Source organism: Camelus bactrianus, chromosome 15 (assembly GCF_048773025.1).
Source record: "Camelus bactrianus isolate YW-2024 breed Bactrian camel chromosome 15, ASM4877302v1, whole genome shotgun sequence".
NCBI lineage: Eukaryota > Metazoa > Chordata > Mammalia > Artiodactyla > Camelidae > Camelus > Camelus bactrianus.
In genome coordinates, this window is record NC_133553.1 from 38,935,517 (window position 1) to 38,953,291 (window position 17,775).

The 17,775-nt window shown below is 47.8% G+C and overlaps 1 protein-coding gene across 3 annotated transcripts in view; it reads left to right on the forward strand.

The window, feature by feature from the left end:
• Positions 1–17,513, forward strand: part of VIT (vitrin) — a 91,644-nt gene extending 74,131 nt beyond the window's left edge. For all 3 annotated transcript variants that reach the window (XM_045504819.2, XM_045504818.2, XM_010967644.3), the window contains 5 exons: positions 2,034–2,181; positions 9,752–9,855; positions 11,670–11,896; positions 14,397–14,910; positions 16,908–17,513. In XM_045504819.2, the coding sequence (XP_045360775.1) occupies positions 2,034–2,181; positions 9,752–9,855; positions 11,670–11,896; positions 14,397–14,910; positions 16,908–17,086 (1,172 nt within the window). In that variant the 3' untranslated portion in view covers positions 17,087–17,513. The remainder of the gene's footprint in view (positions 1–2,033; positions 2,182–9,751; positions 9,856–11,669; positions 11,897–14,396; positions 14,911–16,907) is intronic.
• The last annotated feature ends 262 nt before the right edge of the window (positions 17,514–17,775 follow it).

The following is a 17,775-nucleotide window of genomic DNA, read 5'->3' on the forward strand; positions in this document are numbered from 1 at the left end:
CATTATTTATAATTGCCAAGTATCGTAAGTGCACTTCAACAGATGAATGAAAATCCACATACTTTCATTCATTTAAAAGGAAAACCCCCTTTCGCCCTTACTTTCAATAAGTTATTCCAAAAAAGTAAATTTTTTTTCATGTAAAAAGGCATTTGAACTGATCGACTGACATCTGGAAGGAAAACCCTTCCAGGAGTGCTTCTCAAACTTTAAAGTGCATGCGAATCACCCTGGGATCTTGCTAAACTGCGGACTTGATTCTACAGGTCTGGGTGGAGCCTGGGAGCCCCCATTTCCAGAAAACAGTAGGCATGGGTGGGCGGCAAGCCCTAAAGAACACCACTGCCACCTGCTGGCGGCATTTCACCTTGCAAGCCCGTATCTGGGAAAGAGTGGGTTGGCCCTGTTTGGCAAACACATGCCAAGGCCTAGAACAGTTCTGCTTCCCTTTTGCTTTATCCCGGGCTTTAGTGGCATCTTTGACTGAGTTTGCTTCTCCCAGTCTTCATCTCGAGGATCATGCTTGGCATGCTGCATAGGCAGTTTGCGGGGACACCAGCGGAACAAGAAGGGTGGCAGGCCCTGGATGTCCACGCAGACGGGGACTGAAAGCCTGCAAGTCCCTAGTGATCTGAGGCACTAATTCCAGATGGAGCGGAGTCTGCCAGGCCCAGAGAGGTCCCTGTCGTCGCCCACTTCTCCTCTGGTTTTGATTGCCATGCCCCGCAGCAAGAGAATAAAGCACTCTCAGATTGAATGTTCCCCTCAATCTGCCAAGTCTGTAGTATCACACTTTATGAAATAGTTCTCATCCATTCTGCTTAAAACTGTGTCAACTCATGGTCATTTTCTTGCTTTCATTAAAAAAAAAGAATCTCTCTGCCGCGAAGCTCCTTCTTCTGGGGAATGGGGGGACTCCAGTCCCATTGAAGCAACACAACATGTAATGCAGAGAACAGAAGCCGAAAGTGGCCTCGTGGGCAGTCGTGCGGCAGCGCGGAGACCCAGGCTGGTCTGGACAGCTGCACCCCTCTCACAGAGGGCAGTGCTGGCCCCTCTGTCCTCCTGGACACTCCAGCCCAGAAATTTCTAACTTTGCAGTCTCTCTCTCTTCTTCTCCACCATGGAATTCTGTTCTGAAATATTTTTTTCCTCTCATCCTACAGTTGTTAAATAACTCATTCCTCATTTTTTATTCATCAGTGGGATATGAAACTCCCAATAAGAAGCTTCTGATCAGCACTGAATCATCAATTTTACTGAAATGAGATGATACAATTTCAGTCGAGAGCAAAGTACTAACTTCTGTTTGCTTGTGACTTTTTACCAATTCTTACTAGCCTCTGAAAGGTTGAAATGCCTTGCAGCCCCCCTCACCACCCCCCAACCCCATCATAACCTTTATCTGTTCGCAGAGGTCCAGACAGCCTAACCAGAACTGTCCTGATCTTTGTCACAACTAAAAGAAAGGGACAAAAATCTAAGAGAGCTACAAACAAGTACAGATATCTGTCAATAGACGTGCATAATTTCTAGGGTTGCCCCACCCGGGAAAGTGAAGGATAAAACTGGTATCCATTTTTCATTCTACAATTCCTGCCCTCCCCTCAACACTGGCCCTGCAAGTCCTTTCCTGCTTTTCACAGACGCCAACACACAATTCTAAAAAGTTAGGATGACAGTAAGACTACAGGCTCCCCCCACAAGACTCAGACTGGGTGAATTCCCACATCTGGGGGTCTGCACTTATACGGTCTGAGCCTAGGAGACCATTCTGAGGGCATTCTCAGACTTGACTGGGAGGTCACAGCTTCTGAAGTATCTGGTTGTGTCTGATACAGAGAATTCTAAAGCAGTCGTGGACCTTGGTGCCCAGTGAAAATCTATTATGGATAGAAATCAATGAATATGCCTTGCATCTTGCTTTTCAAATTTCTCCTTTCGTTGGAAACCCAAGGGGCTCTGGTGGAGGGAAAGAGCAGTGAATGCAGTGAGAGAGACATGGACTAACAGAGTCCTTTTCCGTTCCTCAGACTGCAAGATCGACTTGTCGTTTCTCATCGATGGGAGCTCAAGCGTTGGCAAACGTCGATTCCGAATCCAGAAGCAGTTCCTGGCTGACGTCGCCCAAGCTCTGGACGTTGGCCCTGCTGGTCCACTGATGGGTGTTGTTCAGTACGGGTAAGTGCTGTCCTGAATTCAGAAACTAAGGGATGTCCTGCGCTTAATTTTGTGCCGCAGAAAAGTACCAACATATCCTAGAGCACATCAGATTCCTTCTCTTCCCTGATACAAATATAAATGAAAGAAATTGAAGCAATCCAGAGGCCATGTAAAGAAACTCGAGACTTCCAGAAGGGCAGGATGGGTTAATGGAGACTTGTAAGTAAATGGTGTTTGCACTCCTGATTGGTAGAGAGAATATTTTGGGGGGAATTAAGAGAACAGGGCTCAAGTTTTCGCTGCGTGGCCTTGAGATAGGCCTTCACTTCTCCCGCCATCGGTTTCCTCATGTGTAGTTGGAGAAGGGGGACCCCATTCAACCCTGACTATGAAAGTATTTGTTGGAAGGGCTCCTGTGCTCCCACCTGTCCACCTATAGGTGAGATATCTCAAAAACACGGTGCTCTAGGGTGAACTTTCTCCTTCCTCTGCATAACCTTAGGCTGCTGCACTGGTGCTGGGAAAGCCCACCAGGCAACAGGGAAGACTGGGTGGGGAGGGGAACTGCCCCCATCAGTCAGCGGGTACTTGTGTGACTGTTCCCAGCCCATTTCATTATTCTAGTAGGGTAGAAATCGAGGGCTCATACTGACGTCCAGTCTCAACTTTTTCTCTTGTTGGGAAAATAAGTCAATCTTATTTCAACTGTGAATAGACTAATCTCTAAAACAGATACACAGATGTCAACAGAAAACAAACAAAGGAGCAAGCAAGCACAAGCCTCAAATAATAGGTGGACTTTTGATCAAGAACTATTGAGGGCAGGATAATTGTCTCAAAGTCCCACAAAGGACCCCCAGACACAGCCACCGCTCGCTCCCCGCAGCGCTGCAGCCTGGCCTTGGAAGTGGAATCTCACATCAGCCTGGGAACCTCTTGCTCAGAAGCCGCAGTCACGACCTAATGTCCCTCCTGAAAAGGAAAAATACTGACAACATGCGTGGGGGGTCTCCAGGCCCTTCAAACGTCTCCAGAGGACCTCCAGGAGCAGCATTTTAACCGAGGTTAAGTTGAAGACACTGGAATATTTATTTTTGAGATCACCAAGGAAATAAACAAAAATGTCTTATTTTCTTAAGAACCTATGATGTTTGTATTTTAGAATTAAATTCCAATCACATATTTAACACTATCTTCTATTCCTGTGAAGAAAAATAGCTGAGTGAAGTGGCACTTGTATAAAGTCAGAGTCAAGTATATGAAAATAACCAATTGCTACAAATGCCAATTTTCAATGTCAAATGATCTGGAGGATTTTAACTTGAAATAGGACAATACACACTTTGGGTCACTGTTTCTTGGTTTCAACACGTCCACCTATTTTCATTGCTGTGTTACCTTCTAAAGACAGCAAACAAATAGCAGGCTTCTCCAGGGAGGAAATGGAAGTGTTTTAGTGCCAGCTGTCCCCGGTCAGTTTTATTGGGGGGTTCAAATCTTGGTGTGTCATCTTGCATTAAAAATAGCTGCTTTAAAAGCTGCGTATCCCAAGGTTTATAGGATAATATGAAAATAAGATGATAAATATGTCAAGGAAAATAAAAATGGCAGGAGAATCGTGTTGTGTGCTGATGGGAAAGTGGATTAAAGAACCAACGGAGCAGGGGAGGAAAAACAATTCAGTAAACACTCCTTCCCCTCGGAAAAAAAACTTTCTCTCAAGGTTTCCCAGTATGATCACCGTTTGCAGGGAAGAATTGTTTACCTCCAATGTCACTTTCTAAAAATGCCTTTGCTGTTCGTCTTTTTTTCCACTCAAGGTCTTTATTCATTTAAAGCCCTTAAAGGAGAAGGTGTCTGTTTTCCTTCTCTCTATGCTCACGCAGACCGATCAAGCCTCTTCGTCCTCCTTCGGCCGCAGCCTGGAGTGGGAAGCATGGTGAACGGGTGACGGGATGTCTTGAATTCCGGCCTTAGCTTTACTGTGTGACCTTAAGCAAGTCCCTTAACCTCTCCACATAGGGGCTGCCATCTGTGAAGGATGAGGCGTTGGGGGGCGGGCCAGATGATTTATTAGGGCTCTGATGTTCTGTAATTCAGTGACCAGCTCTTGGGAGACATCCAATCAATGAATGTGGGACTAACACCCTGGATAAGCCTCCTTTCCCTTCCAGCCTCGGTTCCGATTCTGTGGGATGAATGATCAGCAATGAAATGACAGCTGCATGGAGGTTATCTGTCCATCACTGGGACGTGGCGAACAAAATAAATCGGAGCGAGGCATCAGAAGAAGGGTGTGATGAGGCTGAAGGGGAAATCCACGCACCCAGCTGGACTTCCTCTTATTTCAGGCACCTGGGTGCCTCCCGCCCCTCCTTCCTTAGCAAACAGTCTTAGTGCCAAAAGAGGGAGTAGGGCAGGAAAGGGGATATGGGGCCAGTGTTTCTGGAAGAGGGCTTTCCAGTGCTCGGCTGGTTGGGAAGCTGATTCCTCTCCTGGCATTTTGGGTTCTCACGGGATTCTAGTACCTGATTCACCACCACAGGGAATCAGCCTCACTGTCTTGGAATCGCAGAGCAATGGAGCCTTAGAAATCTCCTGGTTCCACCTCCTCGCGTTATAGGGAGGAAGCAAGGCTCAAAAAGAAGTGACGATCAGGTGAGGCTTAGGCTGGGAAGGGGCTGGCCAAGGCAAGAGGACTCGGAGCTTGGAATTTCTCCTCCTCTCAAGGCGTCTCACCTCTGTCACCGCTGCTACTGGTCCACATGGAAGACACCCCCCCTCCCAACCAAGAAGATTCCTTAGGAGAGCTGAGGCAGATCTTAAACTTTTAAATTTAGAATTTAGAAGGCTCATACTATTAACAGGAGACAAAAGGCAAATAAGAAGTAAAAAAAACCCAGAAGTATAAAAATGGTTTGGATGTACAAAATGCAATGTTCATTCTGCCCCTGATCCCTTAGCATCCTACACAAAGATTTTTTTGGGTACAGGAAACAGAAAATCAGTCCAGGCAGGCAGGTGAAGGAAGAGTCCTGTCACAGGACTGGCAGGTCGTTGGTCACCCCCTCCCTCCTTTTCCTGTATCTCCCTGTCTCCCTGCTTGTCCACTCCATTCTCTCAGCAGATCAGATCATCCCCTCCTGGGCTTGTGGTTTCTTCTCCTCCATAAATTCCCCATGCGTTAGCTGGCTCCCTATTTCTGATCCAGGCCAGGGGGAGCACCTGAGGCACCGTGGTGCCAGGATGCTCCCTCTCCCATGTCACTGCCATCCCCGACCCCCACCCCGTTAACTTTTCAGCAACCACAGCGTTCCTTCCACATCATCATGCACCTCTAGTAAGAGAGGCAGCGTTTGATACCAATTCAGAGAGCTTGAGTGACTTTCCCAAGAACATACAGCTAAAAGCCTGACCAATGGGGAAAGGACAGATATTAAATTAAAATTAATCCCTAAAATGTCAAATAAAACTGACTTCAAAGCAAAGATTTTGCTCCTCTGCGGAGAAAGCTGCTGATAATCTAAGCTTTCTACCAAACTGAGGACTGAGACACTGCTTGAACAAAAGGCCAAGGAGCAAGCCCTTGTGTTCTGATTTAGAATTAAACAGCCAACAGGCTCATGACTGCACTTAATACAACAGGAGCGCTAAGAGGCCAGATGAAAGGACAGCCAGAGCAAGCAGCTGTTAGGTGAACTCCAGCAAACAGAACGAACCTAACCAAGCAGCTGCATTTTAGCTGCCGCCTGGATCCACAGGTGCCCCCTGGACCTTCACTATGATTTCGTTTTAGTTCCCAGTTTCAGTACAAATGGAACTGAATTGCACATGTGCCTCTGAACTTTGTAATCAACCCTAGGATATCAACATTGGAAAATAGCTGCGGCATAAAGCAAAATAGTGGTTTTGCTCCATTTTAAAATGAAACACACTTTTCTCTGCTCGTGGCTCTTTGACAGGTGCCTTATGTTTTATCTCTGAGTTGGGCTGCATTTCCTTACCCTCTAACTTAGCCCACCCACCTCAGCCCCGGACTGAACAACCTCAGTCACACTCAGATGAGCCTCCCTTTCTGCCCAGAAAAAAAGGAAGGACACTCCGAGGCTCCCGTGGATCAGCTGAGCCACCGACTGTGGGGAAATCAGGGTGGGGGAGGAAGTGAGGTGTCTGGGGGCAATGGGCAGAATAATGGCCCCAAAGCTGCCCACGTCTGAATCCCTGGAACCCGTGGAGATGTGACTTCATATGGCAGGAGGGACTTTGTGGATGTGATTAAAGTTAAGGCCCCTGAGATGGGAAGGGTGTCCTGGATTACGGTGTCCCAATGTGATCACTTGAGTCCTTAAAACAGAGACCCTTTCCCAGCTATTATCCGTCACAGGGAGATGTGACTATGGAAGAGTCATGAGAAAGATGTGACAGCTGCCTCTGAGGTTGGAGGAAGAGGGCCTTGACCAAGAAAAGCAGGCTGGAAGACAAGGCAGTGGCGGTCTCCGAGAGCCTTCAGGAAGGAGCACAGCCCTGCCTGGGAGACCCATGTCGGACTTCTGACCTTCAGCTGGAAGCCAAGATGTGTGTTGTTTAAGCCACTAAGTTTACAGCAGAAATAGGCAACTAATACACCTGGCAAGGAGGACCATTCTGTCCCATCTTCTTGAGTCTGCAGCAAAGGGGTGGGGGTCGGGGGGAGCCTGAGGCAAGAGCCACAGCGGGAGGGGCCCAGGAGCTACAAATCCCGAGGCAGCACAGGACTTCAGGGCAGGAAGCGACTCTGGGGCCTGGACTTCATGTTGCTGTCACCAGGGGAGCTTTTAAAAATGCTGATGATTGGGCTGCATCCCAGACCCGTTAAACTAGAGTCTGGCAAATACCCAGAAGCTGGTATTTTCATCTGTAGCCAAGGTTGAGAATCACCAAGTCCCCGAGAGGGGAGGAAAGGGGCAGCTCGACTTCCAGGTGCAGTGGCCACGGCCCACAAGTATCTCCGGCTCCTGCCCAGTCCTCTTCTCATGCCCCCGGGCTACCCTGCCTTTACAGAAACTGACAGGATCCGGAACAGCCTGGGAGTGTGCTCCAGGGCCCAGTGGCACAGACCCCCTCCACCCCCACCCCTGCCACTTCTGAGTGACAGGCTGGCGAACCCTTGAACCTCACGCCTCAGGCACCCCCCCCACCCCGGGCTGAGTGAGCTGAGGGCACAGTTCACACCCAAGAATCTTACGCTTTTCCTTTTCCTCACCTCGCTCTCCCAGACGCACAAAGGAAACAAGGACTGCCCTTGACTTCCCCCACTTCTTCCTGACGGTTCCCCTTGACCTCCCATTGCACGTGGACTGGGCTTATCCCAGGGCAGCCCCTTCTCCTGGAGCTCATTCTCCCTCGATCCCTAGATCATTCTGCTAGAGGAGCAGATGGCCACTCCCATGCACACTAGAACCACTTGGGGAGCTTTTGAAATCCCAATGCCCAGACCAAACCTCAGATCGGTTAAATCACAATTTCTGAGTGTGGGACTCAGGGATCATTCATTTTCAGAGCTCTCTGGGTACTGCTGCTGGGCAACCAGAGAGTGAAGGCACACGTATTCCCCCAGCGCTGTGCTGTCATCTGGAGGATCCTGCATCCCTGCCCCAACCACCCCCCGCCTCCCCCCACCCCCGCCCAGGTTGCCAGCCTAGGCTGCAGGAGCTCCGCTCTCCTCCCTCTTCTCAGCCTTCCTCCTGTGGTCTCCAGACTTATTTATTCTCCTCCCTTCCTCTTATCACTGGCAGCCCCACTGCTGATTTTCTCGACACTCACAGCATCCTCTAAGACACTGCTACTCAAAATGCGTTCCACCGTATCATCTTGTTAGAAAGGCACAACCTGGGATATCACATCCAACCTGCAGAATTAGAATCTACATTTGAACAAAATCCGCAGGTGACCAGACACAGGCTGAGTTTGGGAAGCACCAAGCACTGTCTGTTGCCAAGGCACTCCATGTCCCTGCACTTACCAAGCCCTGCGACGTGGAAACAGACCGCGAGCCGGAGAGCCCCCTAGTTCCACAGTAATTCTCAGATCAGCAGATTACACACCCACATTTCCTCCTTTCCTTTCTTCCTTTCCTTCTTTCCATAATTCTCTATTACCCTAAACACTAGGGCTAGAAAATCCTAGGACACGGCGCCTGTTCTCAAGTAGGTTATAGTCAATCTTAATGATTTTCTAATTCCATATTTGCAAATTCACCTCTGTGCTGAAATTTACTTGTGTCTCCAAAAATCGGTATTCACGGCACTTTCATTGTCGTTTGTGGACATGCACAGACAGGGGAGTGTTTCACACAGCACTCCCAGCTGAGGTCAAACAAGGTGCTGCTCTGCCTTCCTGTTCCAGCTCATACTGTAACAAGTGTCCTTTTCACAGTCTTTTTAGCACCACATCGTTCTGCTTTCCATTGGGGATATTTTTAATAGTCCCAAGCATAGCACTGAAGCGCTATCCGGGTGTTCTAAGCACGGGAAGGCTGTGCCTGCTCACGGAGAAACTGACGGTATTAGATACACTTCCTTCAGGCCACTTGTGTTGTCGGTCATGACAAAGTTAATGAATCAGTGATTCCGGACATTCAGCAGAACAAAGAGGAAATCCACTGATCTGTATGTGAGCCTACTCCAGAAAGTGCTAAAGTAATTAATATCTATAGAGCATGATGAAGCTATGGAAAAGGTGAAAAAGTGACTCAACTTGGGAATTCATGAAATGAAAATTGATATTTTTTTTAAAGCATAGTGGATAGCATCGTGAGGCTGAAAGCTAAAAAAATTTACCATAATGTGACCCAGGGTCAGGAAAAAACTCAGCTAGCATTTTGTTATACAGAAATACTACATATAATTAATTATTTTTAAGAAACATATATATTAAATTGGATGTCTTGAAACAGAAACACACAAAAAACAAGTTTATTTACTGATCTATTGATAAAAATGTGACCAGAGGCCCATAGAAACCTAATCCTGTATTTCCCCTAGGAGCCATGGCTCAGAACTTGCTAATTTGATGTTTGCAGCAACTTTATAGAACAGAATGATTGCGAATAACATGATTTGACAGTGTATGTAGTATGGGAAAGAGGTGATCCATTGCTCTACAAAGTGATCAACAGTAAGACAGGGAACACTATGGATGTGGGGTGATCAGGTTCCATATTTCTGTCTTATTTTTTAAATCATAAGATTTAGCAAAATATAATTTTAAAAATTTAAATTTTTTCTGTACAAACTTTTGAAAGAAAATTTTATATTTTTGCTTTTGAAATTATTTGTCTACTAGCAACATTTAATTTATGATCAGCTACGATTTCTTCACAATTTTCAGACACACTCAGGAAATCGTGCAAAGTGAGAAAATCTAGCCCTGGGGCTGGGGCTGGGATTAGGGGCTAGGGTCAGGGTCAGGGCCAGAGCCAGGGGTCAGAGGTCAGGGACAGAGTTGAGGGTCACGGTCAAGTTCAGGAAAAGAATCAGCTCTGAGTTCTCCTTTTCTCCCAAAGGAATAACTTCCCAGCTAATTTTTATTTCTTGTTCTGAATCTTCAGAGATAACCCTGCTACCCAATTTAACCTCAAGACTCACACAAATTCCCAGGACCTAAAGACAGCCATAGAGAAAATTACCCAGAGAGGAGGGCTTTCTAATGCAGGTACGTGGTTCGGATTCAGATCATCCTGCTACCGTGGTTCTCTTTCTATGTGGTTGTCTTCTAACATTATAGAAGGAGGAAAAAATATTAATAATCCATCAAGAAATGACTTGTGTAATATCTGTATCTTTTCTAAAGTCTGATTTATCGTAGATCCAGGGGTCAAGACCATTATCACGGCCGTGCTGGAGAGTTCCAGCAGACGTGATTCCTTGGGACGGTAGCTTTCTTCAGGACCAGTAGGACTGCTATTGCAGCTATTTCCTGACTAGTCTATAAGTCATCATCTATTTAATGTTAAGTTTTGTAAAAAAAAAAAAAATTTTTTTTTTAATAAAACTTGTAACCAGTTCCATTCAGGAAGCTTCACAGTGCCCCTTGGGAAACTTCTTCCAATCAGCTTCAGCTTTTGTTATAGTGATGACTGTGCAGAGAGAGACATGTTGTTTGTGTCAAGCTGAGCCCTCTCCATGCCTTGGCCATGGTGATAGGGCGGGGTGGAGGTGGGTACCAGAATTCAAGGTCAGTGGGGCAGGTCCAGAAACTCCATTTTATCTGCTCCCCAGAGGTGACCAGGCATTTGGAAACAGGTTCACACTAACCAAGCTCCTTGATTCTAGAAATTTCCTGAGGCCCTAGATAATGTGAAGTACACGCTTGACTTCATGAAAGGCATGTTGGGAGGCTCAGTTCCCACATACACACAACCTCTGCTCTCAACTGAGGCAGGCTGTTGACATGGAAACCTAGGCCCAGAAGCCTGGCGTGACCTGCCCAGGCCCACTCAGGTGGGCAGCGCAGCCAGGCTAGAACACATCTGTCAGTTCTTAGTGGGGCAGCACCTCCTGGGCCAGCCAGACCTGTGCCCCTGGTGGGGCTGGACACGAGATTCCACTGACCCCAGAACACAGTCTTCCACGCCCCGCAGCTCCTGGACCGTGGGGCTCACCCCAAGCTGCAGAAGCCCAAGGAGAAGCTCCTGTCACTTCAGGTCAGCTCCTCCCAGCCCACACTTTCAGAAACAGCATGGGGTCGGCCTGGGGCCTTAGTGAGGCTGGTTCTCAGCACCCAGGCAGAGAACGGACACTTTTGTTCCCTTGAAAGTTTTTCTCACCTGCTTGCCAGTCCCTAAAACTTTTGTCATTTTTTTGTTTTATTTTTTTTAATTGAAGTGTAGTTGATTTACAATATTGTGTTAGTTTCAGGTGTACTGCAACATGATTCAGCTATACATATTTTCCACTAGATTATTACAAGATAATGATTATAATTCCCAGTGCTATGTAGTAAATCTTTGTTGCTTATTTATTTACGTATAGTAGTTCATATCTGTTAATCCCAAACTCCTAATTTTTCCTCCCCCACCCCCCTTTCCCCTTAGGTAACTATAAGTTTGTTTCCTATGCCTGTGAGTCTGTTTATTTTGTATATAGATTCGTTTGTATATTTTTTTAGCTTCTACATATATCATATAATATCTGTCTTCATCTATCTGACTTACTTCACTTAGTAGGCAATTCTCTAGGTCTATGTTGCTGCAAATAGCATAGAACTTCTTTTAAAGAAAAAAAACAAGAGAAAATTAGAAGTTAAAGGCTTAAGATGAAACTGGGGAGGGAAGTGGCTAGGGGTGATGGTTCCACAATATTGTGAATATACTTAATACCACTGAACAGCACACCTACAACTAGTTAATCTGATTTAAAAAGAAAACAAGCCAATAAAGGGAGGGAATGACTGTTTTTCTGGACCTCTTTATGCTGCTGTGATCTGTTCTGTGAGCTCTCCAAGCATGAGTTTTGTTTTTCTTCCAGGCCGGGCCATCTCCTTTGTGACCAAGAACTTCTTTTCCAAATCTAATGGAAACAGAGGCGGTGCTCCCAATGTGGCTGTGGTGATGGTGGACGGCTGGCCCACGGACAAGGTGGAGGAGGCTTCGAGGTTTGCGAGAGAGTCAGGAATCAACATTTTCTTCATCACCATTGAAGGTGCCACTGAAAATGAGAAGCAGTATGTGCTGGAGCCCAACTTTGCAAACAAGGTATGTGAGTGCCTGGAGACCCACCCAACGTAAGACTTCCCCGCACTTTGCAAAGCTGTAACAGCCATCCGGGGTGTTTCTGGTTCCTTCAAAGAGGTTTTAAGCTCATTTCATGGTAGGAGGGCCTCCAGTGAGACTAGTAGGTCTGGAACCCAGAATTACCCTCTCAAAGCAACCCTCCCCTCCCCACCCAAGCACCTGGTGAACTGAGGCCAGCATCACACCTTAGGAGGAGCAGGGTCCCCAGGGTCTCACACAGAGGCTCCCTGGGGCTCCTCCCACAGCCCCAGGGGACCTCGACTGCGCAGCCCAGCAGGCCTTCACACGAGCTGGCACACTGGCACACACGCACTGCAAATTAACTAATCTGATAAACAACAAAAACAAAGGTACTAATCCAGGTCAGGGAGATTAGGCTGCCCCTGGGTTCTGCGGGGATGCCTGGCAGGAGCTGGGGGGCAGAACAGATGGGGAACTAGGCCCTCATACCCACTGCCCCCAAACAGCTCATTTTTTGTATATTTTGCATAGTAGAACCCCACATAAACCCTCCTCCAAAGACACGACCCCAGGTTTAAAAAGGAAAGAAAGTAGTTAGGAGGGAGGAGCAGGGGCAGGGGGCTGCCTCGTTCTGGCTTGTCTGTGATGCCCTTGCAGCTCTGAGGTTCTGTGTCTCAGGATCCAGTGGGGCTCAGCCTCCTGCACTAACCCTGCACTTCATCGTCCTTGACATCCTCATCTCCCTCATCTCCCTCACCTCCACGACACGGTGTGGCTCTTACTACACTTACCCTCTCCCCTTCTCCGTCTTATACCCTCAACATGGACTTCCTCAGGACGCAGATCTGGGCCCTCTCCTCTGCTCTCACTAGGTTTTCTCTCTCCAGAGTCTCTCCCAAGGCCACAGCTTCAGCCTTCCTGCGCTCACAAGCAGCCACACCCTCATGTCTCCCTCCATGGTCCCTCTAGAGCTCATTAGCCATCTATTTCCAGCTGATTGGCTGCTCTCCACCTGAAGTCCTGAAGAACCTTAAATCTTACATGTAAAAAGTCAAGTGCAACATCTTTCCAGCCTACATCCTTTCCTCCTCTGACCCCATACATCTCCCAGTCACCAGCATCATCCCAGGACACCTGGGCAGCTCCCACATCACGTCTCATATCTGTCTACTCTTTTCCACGTCCAATGCTAGTACTTTACATCTATTCTTTCTCCCTCCTGGGTCTCCCTAGTTTAGCTCAACTCATGTTTATGAAGAGTTCTTCCAGTCCCGTGGGGTCCCTGCTCCAAATTCTTCATTATTTCCTACTTCTCCTGAGGCCATGTGGCATGTGGTCCCGGCCCACCACCTAGACCATCTACTGTGACTGCTACCCACACCCTGTGCTCCAGCCACCTGGTCTTCCGTCCACCCAGCACCATCTCTCTCCCTCGCCACAACTCCCTCGGGCCACCTCGTGGGAATCCCTCCTCTCCATCCGCTGGCTGGAATTCGTCTCAGCCTTCATCTCATCTCACATGCCCCCCAGTCCATGGACAGTTTTGTGAATCCTACTTAGGTTTTTACAAAACAATTAAAAAATATTGCCTAGAACATTTTAAAGTCATTTCTTGTTTTAAAATAATTTTAAATTCTACTTCATCTGTAGCCATCAGGTCTGTGGCTCTCTCTGTGACCCCTAGAGGGGCAGTGCTGGGGAGGAAACAGTCACTTCCAGGAGCACATCAACCAGGTTGCTCAATGTTGATTTGCAGGTGCCAAAAGTTTTTTCTGGAACAAGCTTGGGCACAAGTAAACAAATATTCACTTGCCTGGAAGCAGGGTTGTCCAGGGGACAGAACTTGGGTTTTGCAGACAGAATAGGTTTGTGTTCCAGGCTCAGGGACTCAAGGATGTCACTTCACAGCTGGCCCTGTTTGTTCCTTCATGACAAGGGAGTTCTAATTCTACTTTGTAGGGTTAAGGTAGGGGTTTAATGAGATAATTTCTCCAAGAACATCTAGCGTGGTGCCTAACATGTGTGGAACCCCTTTTTGCTGGGTGTAGGGCTGCTCTGGAAACATGTCTTTAGCTGTTTGTTGTGTGTGCCTTTTGTCTTCTCAATTGGAACAAAGCTTTCTTTAATCCTCTTGTGGGCTGGTGCCCACCAGTGCCAACCTCATAGGGCTGCCAGTACACGTACTGAGGGGCCTGGATAGGCATAAATATAAAGCTGAAATCAGTGACTCACCTCTCCCTATGGACCTGCCTAACTGATGGCTCTCCATGAAAGCAGAGACCCAGCTGAGGGAGTGGGAGTGAGTTCAGAGATAACTTGAGGGCACTCTGCTTTGGCGAGTGCCTGGCTGGGTGAACCAAGATGGAGAGAGAGCGTTTGGAGGCCAGGCACAGAAAACGAGTCTGCTGGTCCTTCCCCTGCCCTGGGGGTCGAGAGTGATGGTGACACATTGGAGGATGTGACCCTGACCGGGCCGGTGTCCCTCCCCTGTGTCTTCCAGGCTGTGTGCAGAACCAATGGCTTCTACTCGCTCAACGTGCAGAACTGGTTTGGCCTCCACAAGACCGTGCAGCCCTTGGTGAAGCGGGTCTGTGACGTGGACCGACTGGCCTGCAGCAAGACCTGCTTAAACTCAGCCGACATTGGCTTCGTCATCGACGGCTCCAGCAGCGTTGGGACAAGCAACTTCCGAACAGTCCTCCAGTTCGTGGCCAACCTCAGCAAAGAGTTTGAGATTTCAGACACAGACACGCGGATCGGGGCCATGCAGTACACCTACGAGCAGCGGCTGGAGTTTGGGTTTGAGGAGCACAGCAGCAAGGCTGACATCCTCAATGCCATCAAGAAGGTGGGGTACTGGAGCGGTGGCACCAGCACGGGGGCCGCCATAAACTACGCCCTGGAACAGCTCTTCAAGAAGTCCAAGCCCAACAAGAGGAAGCTGATGATCCTCATCACTGACGGGAGGTCCTACGACGATGTCAGGATACCGTCAACAGTTGCCCATCACAAGGGTAAGTGAGATGGTCCAGCTGCCGAGCACCTTGGGCCTGGTTGGGCCAGCGGGACAAGGGTGGGACTGTCTCTTTATACATTGGTTTTGTCGACCTAATAGTGTTCAAACCATAGGCAGAGCAGGCCCCACTGGGCAGAGAAGAAGGGTCACGCAGGGAGCATCACAGAGGTTCCCACCATGTCCCGGCGAGCCCAAGGCCTGCAGGCGACAGGGAGCGTTAACTTCTTTACATCCCACACTCTGAGGCACTGCACACGAAGGGTTGGTACATTAAAAAGGAATTTGACGTATCATTTTACTCTCCATTGAAGACCACCAAACTGGGTTAAGAAACTTGAGGAAAACAGATGTTTTAAAAGAAAAGTACTATTCTTGTAAGCAACTGCGAACCAGATATCAGAAGTCTGGGGGAGACTTCAAAGAACTTTCATTTAAAATATTTAAAGAAACATTCCCATATGAAAACTTGGAAGAGGGCAGCAGAAAGTTTAAAACCATGAAAAATAAGCAAAATATTTTTGTAAATGTTTTGAAACACAGTCCTATTTAAGGCTTTTTTCACAGAATCTGTGTATAATCACTGTTTTGAAGTGCCATCAAATACCAGGAAAACACAAACCACCTGAGAAAACCCCAAGAGACAGTAATGATGGTAACGATAATAAAAGTAAACTGAGTGGTCAGCGAGCACCGAAAACCTGCAGATAAGGACCAGTGAACAAGGCTCACCCGTTGTGAGGGGAGTTTCTTCTTCTCTACCTACATTTAATTTGGGTTTGTTTGCAGAATTTTCCTTATTCTTTAAAGCTGCTTTTAATCCTTTCCGAAACAAAGAGAGGTATGAAAATAAACAAGCCTTTAGGAACCAGCAGTCCTGGCTTCTAGAAACCGAAGTAACCAGACACTAGGTTCAGACAGTCTTTCTAGCGACTTACTGGGCAGAGCCTGGGGGAGCACTTACCGTGGTGGGACGGCAGGTGGCCCATGCGCCAGCAGCCAGCAGGCCCCTTGGGCTCGTGTCAGCAGAGGGAAGATGGTTTCAGGCTCAGAAGCAATCCGCCCAAAGTTCCGAAGTGAGTAGTGGGGGGAGCCCGGTGGACCAGCTCTTGACGACAAGCCCTGGGCTCCCCTGCCTTCTCCAAACGTCTGTGCCCAGCTCACGTTCAGCTCCACTCACCTATTTTCTAGACGTCCCTCTTTGGACCTCCCCTGGAGGGTATCAGGGCCGTCTGAGGCGTGGGGAGCCTGGGGAGCATGAGGGGCTTGATTAGAAAAAGGTGTGCTCGTCTTCACTCTGCGCAGGCGTAACTAAGCTACAGGCCTCCACATTTAAAGGTCACCAAGAGGGCACCCGCGCATGCCCAGTTGGAGGTCAGTGGTCCTATCCTGTCATAACCAGCTCAGCTGAATGAGACACACCTGATGCTCAGCTCAGCTGGCAGCTGACTCCAAGTTTCTGGAGAACAACTCGGACAAACATCTTACTGTTCAGGCTGTGTGCTACCTGGAGGATATGCAAGTCTTAAAATGACCTTGATTAGTGAAGGAAGGTGAAATGGATTTGACACCCCACAGTTTCATTTTCATTTAAAAGACCTTGAACTGGCTTTTGATGCATTTAAGACTGAATTTTGTGTGACTCTACACACAGAGCAGGCATGTACCATGCGGTGCAATCTGCACTGCATCCAAGTTTCACTTGTCCCAAAATGTCATTCCCTTGCTGCTCCTGGACATGAAATTCCTATCATGTATTTACTCCATTTTTCTGTTTTTTTTTTTTTTTTCTCCAAAAGACTGTAAACTCCTATGAGACAGCAACTCATCAATTTTACTGCTGCTGGCATACAGCAGATGTTCATGCTTTGGGCACAGTCCTGATTTCAGATTTGGTTGTGTTCAAGCACAATAGCCAAGAGAGTGGCAGGAAGGCAAGGATTCATCTCAGTGCTTTTCTTTGGTGACATTTGCTTCATCTACCTTCTGTCCCCACAGGAGTGATCACCTATGCAATAGGCGTGGCCTGGGCTGCACAGGACGAGCTGGAAGTCATTGCCACTCACCCTGCCAGAGACCATGCCTTCTTTGTGGACGAGTTTGACTACCTCTACAAATTGGTCCCCCAGGTCATCCAGAACATTTGTACAGAATTCAACTCACAGCCTCGGAACTGAATTCAGAGCAGGCAAAGCACCAGCAAATGCTCTTTCCCAACCGGCTCAGGGACAACCCCCAACGCCGTAGGGGACACACATGGGGCAGCAAGGCACGTAGGGCTTGGAAATGACGCGTTGTTATTACTCTTTGCCAGTGTGGGTTTTCATACTTCAAAACTTGGAGTTAGAAATTGATCGTAAGTTTGTAGAATGAGCCAAAATGATAGGTCGTTTTGGGAGTGCTGGGGATTTTACATTTTGAGAACTGTTTTCAAAATAAATGTTGAGAACAGAACATGGCACTTACAACAGGCTTAACTAGTGCTTTTGCAAGGTTTTTAACATTTTAATTTCCCATTAGAATTCTGTAACTCTCCACAAGTTTCAGTTTTGTCATGACAATATAGGAGTTGCTTAATTAAATGTCTGAAAAGATTTCATGCAATCCCTCTGACCGTGTCATGGGTAGTGTTCACAGGCTTTGTGGCAGGGCCACCCTCTCTGCTCCTCTCATGTCCCAGAGCACATGCACCCTCTCCTGGCCCAAGGTGACCACGCACCCACAGGGGTGCAGAGAAAATGTTGCCTCAGCACGGCTGCTCCCGATTCACCTCCCTTGTCTCTGTTATCCCAATCACTGTGTTCCTGTGACATCTAGAGCAATCGGGGAACAGCCCTGGAGGACCACGCTGAGCTGGCGTTGAAAG